General features: G+C 43.9%; 1 protein-coding gene across 3 annotated transcripts in view; it reads right to left on the bottom strand.

Annotated features, from left to right (window-relative positions):
- Positions 1–22,228, bottom strand: part of LOC137953189 (ATP-dependent DNA helicase SRS2-like protein At4g25120) — a 51,570-nt gene that overhangs the window by 18,517 nt on the left and 10,825 nt on the right. For 2 of the 3 annotated variants that reach the window (XM_068800453.1, XM_068800454.1), the window contains exons 14-18: positions 21,716–21,829; positions 21,405–21,505; positions 11,975–12,041; positions 11,055–11,105; positions 4,285–4,362 (exon numbers count right to left, since the gene is read on the bottom strand). In XM_068800453.1, the coding sequence (XP_068656554.1) occupies positions 4,285–4,362; positions 11,055–11,105; positions 11,975–12,041; positions 21,405–21,505; positions 21,716–21,829 (411 nt within the window). The remainder of the gene's footprint in view (positions 1–4,284; positions 4,363–11,054; positions 11,106–11,974; positions 12,042–21,404; positions 21,506–21,715; positions 21,830–22,228) is intronic. The other variant, XM_068800455.1, reaches the window with a different exon arrangement.

Raw genomic sequence — 22,228 nt, 5'->3', positions numbered from 1 at the left:
AATTTTTTTTTTTTTTTTGAAATGGTGCTAAATTTTACGAAAACAAAAGCTCAAACGAGCAGATTATAAGGGGGGAAGCCTTTCCAAACAACGAAAGATTGCTAGGAGCTTCCGAATTTTTACAATTTATCAGCCAAGGAATTGGCTGATCTAGGAATGAAATTCCAATTACAAAGAATTGAGGACACAATGTCAACAATACAATCGATGATAGGCCAGTGGCGCCAAGGTGGAAAGTTATCTTTTGAACACCAACAAATGACAATCTTTGAGTCTCCATCAATAAGCAGCTTGCCATGGAGACAATCCTTAAAGATTTGGAGTCCATATAGAAGAGTACTCACTTCAGCTATATTTGAGTCAATCAATGCCCACCGGTCCAACATTAGAGAGAATAGAGTCTCCACAACTATCTCTGAAAACATCACCTGCTCCAACCGGCCCAGAACAACCTAAGGCACTGCCATCAAAATTGAGTTTGATGCAATCGTAAGGGGGAGGATCCCAGGTGGCCATAACCGGCATCCTGCGAGGGCCCGCCATATGAGGGATCAAGCTCCAATTTTCCCGAAGGAAACACCCAATAAAGAGGCAAATTCCTTCCTAGTATGTAACCAGCTGGAGATTAGGCTCACTGCATGCAAAATCGTATTGTCTAGGGTGCTAGCCTTGGAGTTGAATCTCCAATTATTTTGCTCAAGCCATAAGCACCAAGGGTTATGCGCAAGGCATGCCAAGAGAATTAGCTTGCCCAATCTAGGAAGGCGCATCCCCATAACCATCTCATAGATACCGAAGAGGTCCTGATGTAGCCCCATTTGGAGGCCAATCTTCTAAAAGATCTTCATCCAAACTTGCCAAGAAAACCCACAATGTAAGAGAACATGCTGCGTTGTCTCATCACTCACACCACAAAGGAGACAAGTACGATCCGGAGTGACAAAGTCTCTTTTGTGGAGGTTGTCAGAGGTAAGGATCTGGTCTCTAATGGTCGCCCACATGAAAATTTTGATTTTACTAGGCACTGAGAGCTTCCATGCAAGGTTTGCCTTGTGCTCAGGCATGCATGCAGTTATGATATGAGAGTAGGTGAAAGCAACTAAGAATCAACCATTTTTACTGGGCATCCATGTCGGTTTATAAACTGCATGCTCACAGATAGTAATGCTGCTAAGTCTGGAGAGCAGAGAGCAAAACTCTAAAGTTTCCTCATCATTAAGTCCCCGACATCAAACCTTTAATTTTTTTTTTAAATAATGTTGAATTTTATTAAGAGAGCACAAACGAGCAGATTGTTGAGAGGTTCCGAATTTTGCCAATTTATCAGCCAAAGAATTGGCTGATCTAGGAACGAGGTTCCAATTACAAATAATGGATGACAAAATATCAGTAATACAATCAGTGATTGGCCAGTGGCGCCAAGGGGGGAAGCTATTTTTTGAACACCAGCTGATGACAGTCTTTGAGTCTCCTTCGATAAGCAACTTGCCATGAAGCCACTCTTTAAAGATTTGGACGCCGAATAAAAGAGCACTCACTTCAACAATATTTGAATCAGCAATACCCACCGGCCCAACATAGGATAGAATAGGGTCTCCACTTCTGTCTCTGAAAACACCACCATCTCCAGCCGGCCCAGGACAGCCTAAAGCATTGCCATCAAAATTGAGTTTGATGCAATTGTAAGGGGGAAGATCCCAGGTGGCCATAACCGGATTCCTGCGGGGGCCCGCCATATGCGCGATCAAACCCCAATTTTCTCGAAGGGAAATGCCCGATAGATAGGCAAACTCCTTCCTAGTATGTAACCAACTCGAGATACAGCCCACTGCCTGAGAAGCTATATTATCTGAGGTGCTAGCCTTAGAGTTGAATCTCCAGTTATTTTGCTCGAGCCATAGGCACCATGGGACATGCGCAAGGCATGCCAAAAGAATTATCTTACCCAACCTAGGAAGGGGGATCCCCATAACCATCTCATAGGTGCCGAAAAGGTCCTGATGTAGCCCCATTTGTAGTCCAATCTTCTAAAATATCTTCATCCAGACTTGCCAAGAAAAATCACAATGTAAAAGAACATGTTGGACTGTCACGTCGCACACACCACAAGGGGACAAGTACGATCGGGGGCTATGTAACATCTTTTATGGAGGTTGTCAGAGGTGAGGATCTATTCCCTGATGGCCGTCCACACGAAGAATTTGATTTTACTAGGTGTTGAGAGCTTCCATTTCAGGTTTGCTTTGTGCTCATGCATGCTGTAATCTTGCTTTCTAATGTGAGAGTAGGCGGATGCAACTGGCCATTAATGTTGGCTTCCATGTCAGTTTATCAACTGCATGCTCACGAATAATAATGTTGTTGAGTCTGGAGAGGAGAGAGCAAAAAGCCAAAGTTTCCTCATCATTTAATCCTCGACGAAACGTGAGGCTCCATGAGCGATTTCTCCAAGAATCAGCCACTGAGCAAGAGAGGTCCCTCGCTGCCACCCTAGAGAGCCTGGGAAGTCCTAAGAGAGGGGGCGGGGGTTGCACCATTCATCCAACCAAAAGAGGAGGGTCCTTCCATTGCCTGTGTGCAAGGAAGTAGCATCTTTGAATATTAGGAGGAGTTTTTGAATTGATTTTCATATCGGGGATAGGAGGTGAGTAGCGCCATCCTCCCTCCACCAGGCACCCGAAGGTTGAAGATAGAACCTGACCATATCTCCCATAGGCTGTTATGCTTGATGTTGAAGTTCCAGATCCATTTGAGCATAAGGGCATTGTTCATCTCCTTCATAGGCCAAATGCCTAAACCACCCTGATTGTGGGGCATGCAAATATCCTTCCAACTCACCAAATGATATCTAATGGTGTCCTCTGATCCTTTCCAAAGAAAACGTCGATGGATGGCATCAATCCTGTTGCGAACGAAGGCCGGACAATGCATGAAGGATAATAAATAGTTTGGCAGATTGACGTCATCCGTCGACGTTTTCCAAACAAATAAGACATGAAGAGAGTGAGTCGCCCTGCAGTAAATAAAAACTTGCCCCTCCAAGTAGCTAGTCTCTTCTCAAATTTCTCAATAAGGGGGACCAAAGTTGCGCCGAAGGCCGAGAGTCAAAGAGTGGGAGTCCAAGATATGTAACTGGCAAATTTCCCACTGAGCACCCCAAATAGGCAGCCATTCCTTGAAGCACAGGTGAGTCGATATGATAGCCTAGGAAGGTGGTTTTCTTCCAGTTAATGTTTTGACCAGAAGCCAATTCAAATAGTCCCAATACAACACGCAGTTCTCGGATCTGATCCATAGTACCAACCCCAAAGTAAATGGTATCGTCTGCAAACTGAAGGATTGGCACATCAAAGGTTGCACAATCCGTCGTGGGGAGGAGCCAACCCAAGTTCTTGGCCGAATAGATCCAAGAGGATAGATATTCCTCTACCACATTGAAGAGCAAAGGGGAAAGGGGGTCTCCCTACCTGATTCTGCTGGATCCCTTAAAATACCCGCAGGTCGTTCCATTGAGAAGAATGGAGTAGCTTGTAGAGAAGATGCAACTTTGAATCCAGAAGCGCCATTTTTCCCTAAATCACATCTTCCCCAGGAGAGTGTCCAGAAACTTCCGATTAACTCTGTTAAAGGCTTTCTCAAAATCAAGCTTTAAGGATGAATCTGGGAAGCTTTAAAGTCTTATAATGGTGAATGAGCTCATGACATGACATGGTCGAATCTAATATATTTCTTCCCTTGATAAAAGCACTCTGGCCATGATGAATGGCAATAGGGAGAACCGCCCTGAGGCGATTGGCAAGAAGGCGCGCAAGCACCTTGTAGGCACTGGTGGTGAGTTTGATCGGCCGGAAGTCAGATGGAAGTTTTGCCACCTCGATGAGGGCAATAAACAAAGCTCTGATGTTCCTATATCTGATGCCATGCTGATAGAACGAGTGGACCATGCAGGCAATATCGTCTCAAATGAAGGGCCAACATCAACGATAGAATTCCCCGTTAAACCATCCGGGCCCGGAGCAATCAAACCTTTAATTTTGAAAATCAAGAATTATGTAGTTTTGGCATGAAGGGTAAAATTTGAAGAAAAAAAACTCATTTAAGCCCAAAAAGAATTTTCCACCAATAAGCAGCAACCACCAACGGACTGGGTTTTAAAATACTGCATAGAATTTGTCTTCTAGACTACATTGAAAATTATTTTGTCTTCTACATACCCAGCAAAAAAAATTAAAGGAGGCATACGAAAAACGTAGTATATTTATAACTTGATTGTCAAACACTTACAGATCTGAGGTCATCATCTTCATTCAATAACCTTCCCCCTTCTACATCAACAACTGCACGTTTTTCAAGAAGGTACTTCTGAAAAAATTCAGGCAAGTAGTGCAAAAAGCTATCTTAGTAAAGACATCCGATGCAGCCCAAGCCACGGTCTTTATAGATGATTGAAGACCAAAAAATAAAAATACTTTTAAAGAAAATAAGATAGATCTAAAAAATCAAGGGAAGTAATTAATGGGAGATTTGGCCGGACCAATTACAAGTGATCTGATTAAGATATTTAATAGAGATAATAGTACTTTTAAAGTCTATAACTTCAAAGGATTGCATTAAAGAAAGAAAAAGAGAGTTTGACAGTCTAGTCTGCTGGATTTCTAGAATGTGAGGCACTCATATTTACGGCAGCTTATTTCTTTCTTCCCTTTTAAACCATTCATGTCGATTAAAATTGTCAAGCTCCACACAGAAGTCATTTTAGATCAAATTTAAAATTTGTGATATCTGGTAGCTACATCAACAGTCATGACTTCATATGTGGAATTTTGTAATTAATTGGATGCACGTAAGGCCCTCAAAATTGGGATACACTAGTTATTGATGTAAGGCCTTCAAAATCACATTAGTCATTGTTTGTTAGTATAGACTGCTGTTTTGCAGAAATAATATTAACTATCAAAGACATGCTAGCTACATATCTTGGGCTCCCACTTTTTGATTCTCGGCCTTCGGCGTCACTATGGTCCCCCCTCATTGAGAAATTTTAAAAGAGGCTAGCCACTTGGAGGAGTAAACTTTTATCAATTGCGGGGCGTCTCACTCTCTTCAAGTCTTGTCTGGCTGGGCTGAGATATTATCTGTTATCATTCATGCACTGTCTGGCTTCCGTTTGCTTCAAAATTGATGTCATCCGTCGGCGATTTCTCTGGAGAAGTTCAGAAGACACCTTCAGATACCATTTGGTTAGTTGGAAGGATATTTGCATGCCTCATAATAGGGGAGGATTGGGCATCCGGCCTACAAGAGAAATGAAAAAAGCTCTTATGCTCAAATGGATTTTGAATTTCAACAACAAGCATAACAATTTATGGAGGAGGAATATGGTGAAATTCTACCTTCAGTTTTCGGGTGCCTAGTGGAATATGGTGAATTTCAAAATTGCGACAGACATTCCGAGGACCTCCGAAGAAGAAGAAGAGATCCCTGCTGAGTGGACCACGGTTAATAGAGGATCGTCACGACGATTACCACCAAGCGAGCCAACGTTGCTTCTCACAGCCCCCTTCCACCTCACTTTCAAACCTACTAGATTTTCGATCACTTGTGTGGCACTCGAGCCACTCCTTGCATTCATGTGACAATAAAGACTAGGTTGAAGAGGGACTTCATCATCATTTCGACAGCAGTGTGTGAGGCTTTCATGGAACATTTCTCGGAAGCCATCAGTCTCAACCCGGACACCTTGGTGTTTCTGCTTCCTTATTCGTGGATGATACACTTTATTTCGATGAGGGCACGCTCCATCAGGTCAAAAAGGTCAAAGCTTTGCTAGGATTATTCGAATTGTCTTTGGGTCAGAGAATAAACTAGAGAAAGACAACGATAATGGGCTATCACATTGACCTCGAAAAACTTCAGGCTACAGAGGATAACCCGGGTTGTACGCATACCTCCCTTCCTTCTGCTTATCTTTGTCTACCTCTCTTTAATCGGCGTCAAAAGAGCTTTTGGGAACCCTTAGTTGAGAAGACTGAGCAGCACATTAAAAATGGAGGGGAAGGCTACTTTCTAAAGCTGGGCAGCTCATCGTCCTCAATTCTTGCATTGTGGGGCTCCTGAATTATTATCAATCGTTTATGCCTTGTCATACCTCTATCTGCTAGCATATCCATGCAATCAAAAGGCGGTTTCTCTAGAGGGGATCCTGTGATACTTTCAAGTACCATATTGTGATCTGGACTAATGTTTGCTTGCCTAAAGCTAGGGGCGGGCTGGGGTTCGCCTTACAAAGGACATGAATACGGCGGTTCTCCCAAAATGGATTTGGAGGTTCAATTTTTCACCAAACTGCATTTGGAGACCTATGGTTGCTGAGAAACTAAAGTTGGGTGATTTTTGGTGGCTCTCGAGAGGAAGGAGCCAACTTTCGCCCATCTGGCAGTCCTTGTTCCTTCTCCTACCTCAGTTTCAATCCGCACTCAGATTCTTTGTTGGTAATGGCAAGAGGACACAATTTTGGAATGACTGGTGGGCGGGGAACGGGCCATTGTGCGATAATGTCAGCTCCCTTTTGCGGATCACTACACGTTGTGAGATCACTATTGTTGATGCTTAGGCTGGTTCCACTTGAAACTTTAATTTCTGGAGTGTTCTCAACAATTGCGAGTCATCTGATTTGTGTAGCCTCCCGGATGAAATAGATATGGTTAAAATCCAGAGGCACATTCAAGACAAAATTATTTGGATGCCCGTGAGGGATGGAAAATTCTCGGTCTCCTCCACTTTTCCTCACATCAAGGGCTGGCATGTGAATGTCTACTTCTTGGCGTCTATCCACCCCAACAAGATCTTGCTCTTCCTTTGGAGTGCTTGCCAAAACAGGATATTCACCTCTGACAATCTCAACAAGAGGGGCAATCCTCCATGCAGCCTTTGTCCCTTGGGCAACCGTGAAGATGAATGTGTCCCCCATCTCCTCCATTGCACCTTCACTCAGCAAGTATTGGCTTCCATCTTTCATCGCATCTGCCTTCAAATCTGTCTCCCTAGGGACCTCGCCACCATGTGTCGAATGCTTATGCGGACTGTGATCTCAAAGCTTGGGAAGCTTCTTCACTTTGCCTACATTGCGTATGTCCCTTGGTGTCATTGGATTCAAAGAAACAAGTGAAGGTTTAGCTGCAAGTTCGAAATCGTGGACAAAGTTATTATTCGCACTACCGTCTTGTCTCTTGCTCGCCTCATTTAAGAAAGGAATTCACATGTTTAACTGGTGTTCCCCTCCATATTATTTGGTGCATTGTGGCTCAAATGTCCGCCCCTTCCAAGGCCCCTCTCATGTAAGAATGGAAACCTCTCCCCATTGGTTCCTTTAAGCTCAACTTTGAAGGAGGCGCCTTGGGCAATCTGGAGATAGCTGGATTTGAGGGTGTCTTCTGTGGCTCAAGCGGCACTCCTATCATTACTTATGCAGTCCCTTAGGCATCTCGAACTCCACTTCTGCTGAGCTTCCTGTTCTCCTCCATGGCCTCACCACTTTTCAGGATCACCTCCACTGCCCATTGATCGTCGAAGGAGACTATAAAGTTGTCATTGGCTGGTGTGCCTCCACTAGGTGTCACTGAGATATTTTCCATGAGATTTTGGATATTTCTTCTATAATTTCTTGTTCTTGGAATCATGTCCCAAGATTAGCTAATTCTTATGCTGATAAGCTTGCTAAACATGGGGCCTCCCTCCAATCCCTTGCTGTTATGGGAGGGCCCCACAGATTTGTAATTCCTTTTGCTGAAATGTAAGCACACTCTTCTTCTTCAAAAAAGATCTAGTTAGGGGCTATTTTCTAGAATGAACTGTATGAGTTTCCTAATTTATTGGTTTGTATGGCTATAAAAGGCCTTCATATGCAACACAAAAATTAGCCTGTTACTAATTCATTAAAATTTTGGTTTTTGCTCTCTTGGATAAACTTATCCAATACATTTTTTTTTTGATAAAAGTGATAATGTATTAAACGAGAAAATGATTACAAAATTCGAGGGCCTCCAGAGACAACCATTGTGGGGAGAGAGGTCCCTTTTTTAGCAAGTCCATCTGCCAAAGAGTTGGCGGAACGGGGTACATGTGACCATGTACAAGTAAGGTTGGCAGCGAGGAGGCACCCCCCCCCCCCCCCCCAAAATTATAAAGAGAAAACTAGGGCAACCGCTTTACAAGAGTGAAATTTCCAAACTACCCTTAATGAAAGAACAGTCAATATATCGTGGAGAAAACCTTAATAGCGGCGCCCCCCAATTATAAAGAGAAAACTGGGGCAACCGCTTTACAAGAGTGATCCACGTACTGACTAAGCGTAAGGCATTGATTAGGCTCCACAACTTAACAATTTCGTCCTCTTAAGAGCATAGAGGACAGAGCCGACAAGGAGTGGCATTACCTCTTTTCCGAAGATTGTTAGCCGTGAGTATCTTACCATGGAGGGCACTCCACAAGAAGAATTGAATATTTGGAAGGACCAGAGTCTTCCAGGCAATAGAGCTGGATGTGAGGAAGTTAGGGTTCAAGCCTACCAGTGATGAGAAGATAGGCAAAGGAGACAGAGAAACTTCTATTGGGGTCGGCGCCCAGATGAGCTTATCCAGAGTAGTAGGCAGAATGTCAATATCTTGCAAGTCCGATAAAAGCTGAGAGGCAAGTATAGCCTCTAAATCATAAAGGCCCCATCAAAAAAGGCCAGCACCCAAGAGAGGTCCATAAATCAGCAACCATGGCATCTTGGAAGGAGCAAATGGGGAGGAGAGGAGCATAGGATCTGCCCAATTCCAAACCATTGCACCAGCGGTCAGACCAAAATCGAATAATTTCACCATTGCCAACATAAAAGTTCATCCCAGCACGAAAGCAAGTGATCAAAGGATAGAGAGAGCGCCAAAGAGGCACGAGGCGCCACTGGTCCCCTCCACTGACTCACCATCTTCTATCAAAACGAAGATTCCTAGCCACCAACAGAAGATTCCACTGACTCAAACCATTTTAAGAGGCAGATCAAATTCATATGTCTAGTTAGAGTAGACCAAGCTCCCCCGAAGCTTTGGGTTGACAGACATCCACCAATTTACAAGTTGGTACTTGAACACGTCTCTTGAGCCATGCCACAGGAATCTTCTACAGATCTGATCAATTCGGTTGCAGATTTCCACTGGGCAGCAGAAAAATGATAGGAAGATAGGAATTCCATCAATGGCACCCCGGAGGAGGGTAAGTTTCCCAACAGAAGATAGGAAACAACCCCTCCAAGTAGCCAATCATTGTTCCAGCTTCTCAATGACCGGGTTTCAGAGTTGCTTGAGTGGTTTTCCAATGAAGAGGGAGCCAATCTGACATCAGAGAAGATCGGCCATGCTCTGGAGGGTGTTTTCCTGAATATTGAAGCCAAATAAAGATGTTTTGCTCCAACTGACTTTCTGACCTGATGTCAGCTCAAAAAGACTGAGAAGGGATTTAATGCGCTGAGCCTCTTCAACAGTGCCAATGCCAAACAATATGGTATCATCCACAAATTGTAACAACGGTATGTCAAGGTCAACCTGAGAGGAGATCAGTTGGAGCCATCCAGCCGATTTAGCGGCACGAACTAACAGAGATAGGTATTCTGCCACTGAGTTGAAGAGTAAGGGAGAAGCTGCAAAAACCTACTTTCTGTCCTTATATTTTACCCATTAAATTTGAATTCATATTGTAGTTTTTTTGGTTGTTGCTGATATCTAGGTTAACCACATTCTAGAAGAAGCATTCATCTTGTCATTCCTTGATTCTAAACCATCATGTTGCATCACCAAGTCATACTAAAAGAACAATTTCAAATCAGGGACATGGGTCAGTCTACCTAGTTTGGTGTATGTGTATTTTGACTTTAGTGATGTAATGCTGCCCTTAAAAGGGGGTGATTTTTATGCTCTCGTTTGGTGGTTGTGGCTTAGTATGAGCTCTTATTGACCTAATCTAGGTTGTTTTTACTTGAAAGACATTATGTGGCTTTGATAGTTCCTACAAAGTGCATTCACATGTTTCCTACTTGGTGATTGTTACCACTAGTTTTGTGTTTGAAAACATATAGTGTCGGTTTCTAATTTTCTTATCTGTGTCATCTATATCTCTTCCAACCTTTCCTTGGGCTACACGTTCTAGTTAAGGTTGTTAAAGTCCTTGTCTTCACTAACTTTTTGTTCTGTGTTTTGTCTAATTGGATGTCTCAAGTGTTAAGTTGTGGAGCCTAATTAACACTCTACGCTGAGTTAGTACGAGGATCGACCTTTGGGGACTGGTATTATATTTCCCCTTGCCAGATCCATGATATATTGATTGTTGTTTTGTTAAGGAAGTTTGGGTATTTCATACTTGAGATCCAGTTGCCCTAATTTTCTCTTTATATTTGGGGGCACCACTATTAGGGTTTCATCATCCGAGGAGCATCAGGAGTTGCGGCCCGAGAGAGGTTAGAGAAAAACACCTATAAGTGTGCGCGATATCTATTGTAAACTATTTCATCTTTAGAGTGGATTACTGCAGCAGCGGAAGACAGGACGTAATCTCACCTTGAGGCGAACCTATATAAATCTTGTTTGTTCTCATGCTTACTTTTTTCTTTCTTCCGAGTTTATTATTATTGCTCTCGTTAGTTTGGAATTAGGGCGTCTAATTCTAAACATCGAGGTAGTCTGTTATTCATGGGATATGGAACAAATTAAATGTTGAAGGGATCAAAAGAGTTTCTTAAGTGAAACTTTCTAGAATTTCTAGTGCCAAGTCTTTTGAACTGCAAATTCAAACGCTGGGATTTCATTTTTCTGCTACATCTGCCTGAAAGGTCAACTATTTGCAATAAGAAAATTTTATTATACTTTTCATCAACTATCATCTTTTAGCAATACTATGAGAAAAGACACAAGTAACTTTGCTCTAGCAGAAAGGAGAAGCAAACAAACTGCACAAGTTTCAAGCTCACGCTTCCAATCAAATACTAAAATCTGCTTCACAGAGTGTAATAGAAAACAAACCTGATGCAGCATGTTTGTCACTGAGGTTACAACCTCTGAAATCGATTGTTCCTATAAACCAATAGGCATTACAAACTGTTTATAATTTTAACATGTAATTGCCACCCTTGAATAAATACAGAATAAATAAGTAACAAAAGGGTAAATGACTCACCCACAAGAAAACTGTTTACTACAAAAATCCCATGAAATATCAATAGAAGGACAACCCTTTTTTTTTTTAAATGGTGCTGAATTTTTGTTACAAAGGAAAGAGATTTACATCAGGGAGGGGGACCATTCCAAACAATGAGGGATTGTGAGATAATTCCTACTAACAATGAGAAAGAAGAAAAAACAAGAATGTTGGATGAACTAGCTACAAAAAACACTAGTTAAATGCTTAAAGTAATTCAAAATAGAAAATCATCACTTTTTTTTAATAATGATGTATAAACTATTAAAAAAGAGGGAGAAGAATACAAACCTAACTAAGTGGGCTTTCCTCCACAACAAGGTGTTGGAGTGAAAAATAGAAAAACATCACTGGATTGATATATAAGTTGAAATCTTGTTTAATTAAGGAAAGAAGAACAAATGTTTCAATAAACAAAAGAAGACCACAAAAAATAAACAATTCAACACAAGATTCAACATTAGACTTGGTGAAAACACATAGTGATACATGGAATCACATTCCTAGATCAGCCAATTCCTTGGCTGATAGGCTAGCTAAATTTAGAACATCCCAGCAAACTCTCATTGTTTGGGACGGTTCCCCCTCCTTGTAATCTTGCTCTTTTGAGCCTTTTAATATAACTCAGCACTATTTCAAAAAAAAAAAAAAAATAGTGATAATAGCCTAAGCCTCAACAAGATTTGCATTGAATAAAGAAGACAATAAAATTGCATAGCAACAGCAAGGTTTTCTATATTCTTACTCTCCGAACAAGCTTTGATATCATCTCTAGAGTAACTAAGACTTTACGTCCTTGACTAAGTTGGTTCCTGCACTCACATAAAAAAACTGCTTGAGATAGCATATTAAAGGAAATTTAGACGGAGGAAATAAGAGTGAAATGCAAATTATTTCTTGATTCATCCACATGTATGTAACAGATATCAACATTCAATAACAGATCATCTGTGAGGCGAGGCGATTTGGGCAAATTTTTTTCGCGTAACGCACATCGTGAGCGATCATATCGTGCGCCGAGCATTTTGAAATTGCTAATATGCGCCGAAAACCAAAATGCGAGAGAGAGCTCCCTCGACGGTCATCGTCCCCACGGCCGGCAATCGGACCACTCCCGACGGCCACCCACTCTAGAAGGGCCACCGAAAACATTTCCGACGCCAGTAGACGATGCTACAATGAGAAGAAAAGGAAGAAATGTCTCTCCACGGCGAGGAAGAAAAACTAACGGACGGTCGGATCCGTCCAACCACCCATCCGACGAGCCTTCTGAGGCTTCGACGGAGGACTACGAAGCTTGTTGGACAACGATCTCCTGACGAAAGAAGCGAAATAATCTTTTCTGCTTCAGCTACAAAAAATGCAGAGTTACCGTCGAGAGAGTCGTTCGGAAATCTGGTTTGGTGATCCGTATCTCCTCAGCCGACGGATCAAAACTTTCATTCATCTGCGTCCCAGTAGAAGCGATCCACAACTTTAGGCTTCAGTTCCAGAGAGCTACCACGGAAACTGAGAAATCCCGTGAACTCTGGTCACGAGACTCGATCTTCCTCTTCTCGGTGACTACCTTTAGTGGTCGCCGGGAATGTCGGGTCACCCACAGAAGAGGAACCTCCGTAATGGCCAGATTGTTCATCCCCGAGGCCACAAACTCGGGTTTTGGCTGGAATGAGCTAGTCGTAGCACTCCAGAGCCTCTCCTTGGCACTAGATCCAGCAGAAGCGCCAATCCTCCCCGTTGATGCCAGAGTAAGATTCATTCTCGTCCAAACATCCCCCGACGTCAACAAATCCAGCGTTCTTCACTGGCTGATTGACGAACTTCACCTCCCTTACACTCCCAGAATCTCCTATCTCGGTCCCCAAACTTGGCTTGTTCATTTTGGAACCCAGTAGGAGTCTTCTACGGTTGTTGCCCTCACACCCCACACCAGCTCAGGCATCATCGAGATCTCAAAGTGGCTCCCCTCGGCACCCTCCAACCAGTACGGCCAATGGGTCACTGTTACAAGGCTTCCTGTCGAGCTATGGCAAAACGCGGTCTTCTCAAGAGTCGTGTCTAAGTTTGGCTCATAATTGTTTTGGACCTGCTCACGGAGCACTGGCACCGTCTAGGTGAGGCCCAGATCCTCATCAATCCTCTTCACCCATGTGAAAGGCAATATTTCATATGTGTTATGGTGGATAAAGTGCGGTACTGGATCCGTATCAACATCACTGTGATGGATGATTTTAGAGATGTGGTCCCTTAAAGCACAATCAAGCCTCCGGAAATCACGCAACCAGTCAATACTCTAGGAATTGCATCTTGATTCAGTTTTCATTCAAGGCCATGGCAGGGATGTATCCATTTGGAACCTAGAATCTTCAGGTTTCTTTATTGTCACTTCGTATTACAAGGCCTTTACAAGCTCAAACGAAACTAGCAGATCCTAGATCTCTTACGTGGTGTGCTGCTCCGAAAATTCTTCATTCCTTGTAGTGTGCTGCTCATAGAAAAATATTAATTTGTGTTGAGCTAGAAAAAAGGAGTCAAGTGGTGATTGCTAAAGTTGAAAATTGTGTAGTGATAAGAGAATCATTGTGAGAAGAAAGAGAAAGATCTTTTTTGGATCGGGAGAGGCGATTTCGGCGAGAAAAATAACGTTACGCATTACGTGCGCTGGTCGACACGTATCGTGCGCTGTTAGCTACGAATGTGCTAATGTGCGCCGATTTTTGAAAATGATCAGAGACTTTTCTCTGGTCACCATCCCCGCGGCCGGTGACCGGAACCCTCGACGGCATACTTCCAGTAAAGAGGCAGACTCTTTCTCCGACGCCGATTGACGGTAGGAAGTTGACTTTCCGAGAAGACACAAAAATTCCGGACCAGAAGAAGGTCAATCCAGACGCTCGAAAACCCTGAACTTTCCCTCCGACGAGCCAACGAAACCTCCTACTGAAGGATTTGACGCCAGCTAGAAGACAATATCCCGGCGAAAAAAAAGGAATCCCCCTTTCCGTTTCAGTTACGGAAAACACAAAGTTACAATGGAGAAAGTCACCCGAAGCTCCGGATAGGTGATGCGCATCTCCTCTACCGTCGAATCGAAGATGTCCTTCATTTGTGTTCCAATAGAAGCCATTTCAAGCTTCATCCTTCAGTTCCAGCGAGTCACGAACGAAGCTAACCAAACCCGTGAACTTTGGACACAGGATTCGATTTTCTTCCTATCGGTGAGCTCCTTTCAGGGACAAACAGAGTGTCGTGTCGTCCATCGACGTGGCTCAACAGTGCTCGCGAAGATCTATATTCCCGAGGCCACCAACTCGGGATTTGGCTGGAAGGAGTTCGAAGAAGCCATCCGAAGCCTCTCACTGGCGCAAACTCTAATAGGGGAAGCCCCCAGATCTAGCGACACCACCCGAGCCTACCCCCCCCCCTTATAACCAAGCCCCACCAGCGACAAACCACTCCTTTAAGCTCATTTCTCCCCCCAACCAGCCCTCCCCTTCCTTCGAAATTCCCTAACCCCCTTAACCCAGCCCATATTCCTACACACTTTCCTTCAGAAAAATCCAAATCCATCCCAACTTACTCCATAAAGGGAGACAATCTCTGACCCGCTCTATCCTAGTCCACACCTCCTCCAGTATCGTCAAATCCAGCATCCTTTAATGGCTGGCTGATGAGCTTCACCTCCCCTACACACCCATAATTTCTTACCTCAACCCCCTTTCCTGGCTTGTTCACTTTGAAACCCAACAAGAGTCTTATGCGGCCCTTGCTCTCACATCCCACACCCCCTTGGGCATCATTGGGATATCAAAATGGCACCCCTCGACTCCTTCCAGTCAATTTGGGCAATGGGCTACAGTCCCCGGCCTCTCGACGGAACTATGGCACAATGAGGTCTTCACGAGCATCATCTCGGAGTTTGGTGACATAATTGCTCTGGACCCCCTTACTGAGCACTGGCATCGCCTTGATGACACCCGGATCCTCATCAATTCTATCCATCCTTACGAAGGACGATACTTCCGATGCATTATGGTGGACAATGCCCGATTCTGGATTTGTATCGAGTTGGCAGATATGCAAGATTCAGAAATGTGACCTCGAGTCCTACAACTAAATCCAGAGATTCTCCACAACCTGTCCACACATTAAGAGTAGCAACCCCGACCTCTTCTCCCCAGAAGAGGCGTCCTAAACCAGCTATTCTTACAGCTGGCGCTGACTCTATGCCTACTGCCTCCTTAGTTGTCCCCCCCTCCGGCCTGCCATACCACCCACCCACCAGTCCATCTCAACCCAACACAGATATTATCCCTGATAGAATCTATTCCAACCCCCAGATACCTATTGCTGCCATTCACCCTCCCACTCTACCCCCCGAAATAACTCCCCCCCCCCCCCCCCCCCCCCCCCCCCCATTAAAAACCCTGCAGGCCTCCCTATAACTCCATCCCACAGTCCTCACACCCCTCAAACCACCACCCAAATTATAAACTCTCCCCCTCCGCCACCTCCAAGATATTCCCACTCCAAAATTCCTCCTCCTCCACCCCTTGCCACCTACCAGCGCCAGAATAGAGGTCATCCGAGACAGCTTCTCCAGGAAGGTCCCAGTGCTACTACTAGATAGCCCTACAATCCAGAGATAGGGGACTTCATCCTTCCAGAAACAGGTGAAAGAGCTCAGAAGTATGTGGCTGCTCTTCAGATAGAACAGCAAAAATTCGACCCAGAAATTTGGGCATAGATAGTGGAACTTGCCAAGGTGATGGGTGTCATCTACACGGAGCCCCTCAAGAGAGATATACCTGTCTGAGATGTCCAAGAAGAAGACTAGTGATCAATGATCATTATCTCTTGGAATGTTCAAGGAATTGGATCCGTGCGTCGCCGTTCCGCAATTTGGGACCTCCTTGCCTCTACCAAGTCAAATGTTGCTATTTTTCAAGAAACCAAGGCGGCTTCTCTACCCCTTGGATATATCTGTGAGTTGTGGCCTCTTAAGGAGCCTGGATGGATTTCTGTGGATGCGATTGGATCGGTTGGTGGCATTCTGATTGTGAGGGACACTAATACCATTGAGGTGCTCGATCGTTGTTGTGACACTTACTCTCTCGGAACCAAATTAAGAGATAAAGGATCGGGGAACATTTGGGGCCTTGTGGGTGTGTAAGGTCCTACTAGACATCTCTTCTGGGATGACCTTGTGAGGACTTGTCAGAGGTAGCCCATTCCTCTGATGCTTGCGGGAGACTTCAATGTTACCCGCTTCTGCCATGAGAAATCCCCGTCCTCCCGGAGAATCACTACCTCCATGAGGCTATTTGCAGACTTTATTGGCAGTTGGGATCTTGATGAGGTTACCCTATCTGGGAAGACCTTCACTTGGTCAAACGACAGACAGACCCCCGTCCTCTCGAAGCTTGACCGCTTCTTAGCCAACAACGATTGGCTTCAATTATACAGCAATGCCATAGGCAAAGTCCTCAATAGGGTTGTTTCCGACCATTGGCTGATTATGGTAGATACCCACTTCGGCAATTACCCCCCCCCCCCCCCCCCCCCTTCAAATTCAACAATGCTTGGATGGCGGACCCCTCTTTTGACTCCTCTATCCAGTCCTTCTGGGAAAGGGTGGTGGTGGTGGGGCCGATCAGATGGAATTTCCCAGCCAAGCTCAAGATGCTGAAGCCGTTGTTGCGATCATGGGCCTCTGTGAGAAAGGCCTCTTCCTCAGTCGAGAGAGTTGTCGTCCTTTCTCAAATTTCCACTCTTGACTCTAAAGAGGAATCTATAAACCTTTCTTCGTCAGAAGTTACTCAGAGATACGCCCTCCAAGGGCAATGTAGTCCTTCGCTCATAGTGAACTCGTGCACTGGAAGCAGCGTGCAAGATTTAAATGGCTCGTTGAGGGGGATGCCAATACTAAATTCTTCCATAAAGTCACCTCTGCTCGGAGAAGAGCCAACCGCATCACCACGCTCAGTGTCAATGGTGAGAGTACCTCAAATCGTTCCCTTTTTTCAGACTCACTAGTGAACTTTTTTGCAAAATTATACTCTGATGGCCAGCTAGTTCGCCCGTTTTTTTGAAAGGGTTCATCTCCAGGCCATTCCCTCGACTGCAGCTAGACTCATTGAGCTCCCTTTCTCCAGTAAGGAAATTGAAAAAGCAGCATTGGGTCTTCCTTTGGATCGTGCTCCGGGCCCGGATGATTTCAATGGGGAATTCTATCGCCGATGTTGGCCTTTTATCAGAGACGATATTGCTTGCATGGTCAACTCGTTCTATCAGCATAGCATCAAATATAGGAGCATCGGAGCTTGGATTATTGGCCTCATCCCTAAAAAAGAAGGGGCAGAAATTCCCTCTGACTTTCGGCCAATCAGCCTCACCACTAGTGCCTACAAGGTGCTTGCGCGGTTCTTTGCCAATCGCCTCATGGCGGTACACCCTATTGCCATTCATCATGGCCAGAGTGCTTTTATCAAAGGAAGAAATATATTAGACTCAGCCATGGCATGTCACAAGCTCATCCACCATTTTAAGGCTTTAAAGCTTCCTAGATTCATCCTAAAGCTTGATTTTGAGAAAGCCTTTGACAGAGTTAACTGGAAGTTTTTGGACACTCTCTTGGGAAAGATGGGATTCGGGGAAAAATGACGTTTTTGGATTCAAAGTTGCATCTCCTTTGCAAGCTACTCCGTTCTTCTCAATGGAACGGCCTACGGCTATTTTAAGGGATCCAGGGGGATCAAACAGGGAGACCCCCTTTCCCCTTTGCTCTTCAATGTGGTAGCAGAATACCTATCATCTTTGATCTATTCGGCCAAAAATCTGGGTTGGCTCCTCCCCATGACAGACTATGCAGCCTTTGATGTGCCGATCCTTCAGTTTGCAGACAATACAATTTGCTTTGGGGTTGTTACTATGGATCAGATCTGAAAATTGCGTGTTGTACTGGAACTATTTGAAATGGCTTTTGGTCAGAATATTAACTGGAAGAAAACCACCCTTCTAGGCTATCATATCAACTCACCGGTGCTTCAGGGTATGGCCGACTATTTGGGGTGCTTAGTGGGAAATTTGTCAGCTACATATCTTGGACTACCACTCTTTAACTCTCAGCCTTCGGAGACGCTTTGGCCACCCCTCATTGAGAAATTTGAGAAGAGGCTAACTACTTGGAGGGGTAAACTTTTATCTACTGCTGGGCTACTCACTTTCCTCACGTCTTGTTTGACAGGACTGTCAAACTATTTATTGTCATTCATGCACTGTCCAGCCTTCGTTTGCAACAGGACTGACGCTATCTATCGACGTTTCCTCTAGAGAAGATCAGAGGACACCTTTAGATATCATTTGGTGAGTTGGAAGGATATTTGCATGCCCCGCAATCGGGGTGGTTTAGGCATTCGGTCTACAAAGGAGATGAACAATGCCCTTTTGCTAAAATGGATCTGGAACTTCAACATCAAGCATAACAGCCTATGGGGTGATATGGTCAGGTTCTATCTTCAACCTTCGGGTGCCTGGTGGAGGGAGGATGGCGCTACTCGCTTCCTATCACTGATATGGAAATCAATTCAAAAGCTCCTCCCAATATTCAGAGATGCAACTTCCTTTCACACAGGCAATGGAAGGACCCTCCTCTTTTGATCGGATGAATGGTACGGCCCCTCTCTGAGAATTTCTCGAGGCTCTCTAGGGTGGCGAGGGACCTCTCTTGCTCAGTGGCTGATTCTTGGATAGATCGCTCATGGAGTCTTACATTTCGCCGGGGATTAAATGATGAGGAAACTACGGTTTTTTGCTCTCTCCTCTCCAGACTCAGCAGCACTACTATTCGTGAGCATCCAGTTGATAAACTGACATGGAAGCCCAGCATTAATGGCCGATTCACAGTTACATCCACCTACTCTCACATTAGAAAACAAGATTACAGCATGCATGAGCACAAGGCAAACCTGGCATGGAAGCTCTCAGCGCCTAGTAAAATCAAATTCTTCGTGTGGACGGCCATCAAAGAACAGATCCTCACCTCTGACAACCTCCATAAAAGAGGTTACACAGCCCCCGATCGCACTTGTCCCCTTTGTGGTGTGTGCGACGAGACAGTCCAACATGTTCTCTTACATTGTGACTTTTCTTGGCAAGTCTGGATGAAGATATTTCAGAAGATTGGTCTCCAATTGGGCTACATTAGGACCTTTTCGGAACCATTGAGATGGTTATGGGGATATGCCTTCCTAAGTTGGGTAAGATAATTCTCTTGGCATGCCTTGTGCATGTCCCATGGTACATATGGCTAGAGCGAAACAACTGGAGATTCAACTCCAAGGCTAGCAACCCGGATAATATAGCTTCTGAGGCAGTGGGCCTTATCTCAAGTTGGCAACATTCTAGGAAGGAATTTGCTTCTCTATCGAGCGTCTCCCTTTGAGAAAATTGGGGCTTGATTGGGCACATAGCGGGCCCCTGTAGGAATCCGGTTATGGCCACCTGGGATCCTCCCCCTTACGACTACACAAAACTCAATTTTGATGGCAATGCTTGAGGTTGTCCTAGGCAGGTTGGAGCTGGTGGTGTTTTCAAAGACAGCAATGGAGACCCTATTCTATCCTATGCAGGGCCGGTGGGTATTTCTGATTCAAATACTGCTAAAGTGAGTGCTCTTCTATTCGGCCTCCAAATCTTTAAAGAGCGGCTTCATGGCAAGTTGATTATCGAAGGCGACTCAAAGACTGTCATCAGCTGGTGTTCAAAAGATAGCTCCCCTCCTTGGTGCCACTGGCCAATCACTGATTGAATTGCTGACATTGTGTCATCCATTCACTATAATTGGAACCTCGTTCCTAGATCAACCAATTCTTTGGCTGATAAATTGGCTAAATTCGGAACCGACCAACAATCTCTCATTGTTTGGGAAGGTTTCCCCTCTTATAATCTGCTCATTTGAGCTCTCATAATAAAATTCAGCATCATTTCAAAAAAAGAAAATTGTGTGGTGATGTAGAGGAAACAGCAAATCACCCTCTAATACGTTGTCCTTTCATCCACGAATTTGGAATTCTGTTTTGAAGAAGCTTGGAGTAGCTGGCTGGCTCCCTTCTTCGGTTGTAGACTTTGTTTTGCTAATGTCCTTTTTCTACTGAAGGAAGCTATTATGAGGTCAATTGCTGTTGCTTTGGCATGTACAGAAGAAGAGGAATGCAAGAACCGTTAAGAAGTCAGCATTTGGTTGGAGGTGTTATTGAGATGATCACTTGTTCAGTCCTTGCATGGCCCTCTGCTTTTGGGTTGTTTTCTCAGTATCCCAGTACAGTTATTAGGAAAAGTTGGTCAGATTTGATTCATTCTCGCACTTCTCCACTTCAATGATTCACAAAAATCCACCTCCACCTCCACCTGGTCATCATAAGTTGGATTTTGACAACAGCCCTCTCGGCAATCTGGGGCCCAGCAGGTAAAGAGGGTGTGATTCATGATCATGCTGTTTCGGTAAAGCAGTCCTTCTCAGGTCCTATTGGTAGAAGTGATTCAAGTAGAAGCCGAAATTAGAACTCCTATGGGCCTTAAGCTTTATATTCAGCATTTTGCTGGTCCTCTGATTATTGAAAGGACTCCTTTGTAGTTATTTCATGGCTTTCAGGTTCATCTATCCCTGCCTGGCGCCTTCGGCATATTTATGATGAAATCATTCATTTGGCATCAGGTATAGAAAGTTCCTCAGAATCATATCTTGCCAACAGCTAATGATCTTGCTGATGGGTTGGCTACTGCAGGTGTTTCAAGATCTTGTGATGCTATTGGGGATTCTTTCCCCTCGGCGCTTGAGGGGCTTCCTTTCGCCTGATTAATGTTGTATTCAGCTTATCATTTCTTTAATGAAAACTTCGCTATTTTCAGAATATAATATTGATAAGGATTTCCCCACTTTCATTGGCACCAAACCCACTATTCGACAAAGTAAAGAGTTCCAAGAAATCCAAATCCAAACACAAAAGCCCCATCAGCATAGACAGTCTGTTTCCGTCTCAAGTGTGCTTAACATAAACTGCTAAGAATATGAAACAATCAAACAAAGGCCATGAAACTTTAACTTTGATATAAATGAGGTTAAACAAATCAATTCAAAAAAAAAAAAAGAGGTTGAACAATGTTGCAAAAAAGACCTCTTAAAGGTGCCTGAGACCTTTGCACCAAAGATGTTAGAGGCGGCTGACACAAAGCTGCATTTCCCAGTAGTGGATATTTTATCAATGTAATCAATGACCTGCAACATTGTTCCCATCAGAATGGATGAAAATGATTAATGTAGCCCATCCAAAATGACTGGAATAAGATTTGAGAATGATGTGATGAATCACTGACCAAAAATCCAATCCACACATAAGCAAGAAAAGTGTTTATATAGAAGACAAATTAGAAATTAAGAAACAGACAAGCACAAAGCAGAATGCATGGCTAACAAAATAGCACAAACCCTTTTCTTTTCATCCTTTTCACAAGGTAATAGAGCCTTAAATGCCTGACGAAACGGGCCATCATCACAACAAGGTAATGCAGTTCTAAGCATGGCCATAATGGCTTTAATTACCTGTCAAAGTGCATGTAATTCTCAAATCAGTATCTTCATTATATTTGTCTGAAACAAATAAGATGAATTGCTCAAGAGAAGATAAATGTAAAAATAGTGGGAAATATAAAGTTGTAAAAGAGAGCGTATTTCAAGCTTCAGGAATTCCATTATCATAGTCAAGAGCAGATTCTTATTTAGTCAAGTCCATATCATTGGTTGAACCCCTTAGATATGAGTTTGGCCTTTGTACCTCTTAGAAGTAATTTTGTCATGTACTTCTTGGGCATTAGTACTTCGACCAGTTAAAGTTAGGTCCAAATCCATCCAAAAATAACTAGCCGAAGGTGGGATGCAATTTCTCAAGTCTTGACCATATGACTTTTCCTAATATTAATCATGTGGGAGTATTCCCAATAA

Source organism: Aristolochia californica, unplaced genomic scaffold (genome assembly GCF_029961685.1).
Source record: "Aristolochia californica isolate CCGP_79_NKW_82.1479 unplaced genomic scaffold, dmAriCali1.0.hap1 SCAF_16, whole genome shotgun sequence".
NCBI classification, from domain to species: Eukaryota; Viridiplantae; Streptophyta; class Magnoliopsida; order Piperales; family Aristolochiaceae; genus Aristolochia; species Aristolochia californica.
The sequence above is the reverse complement of the archived record's forward strand: the minus strand, read 5'-3'. Positions and strand labels throughout refer to the sequence as shown.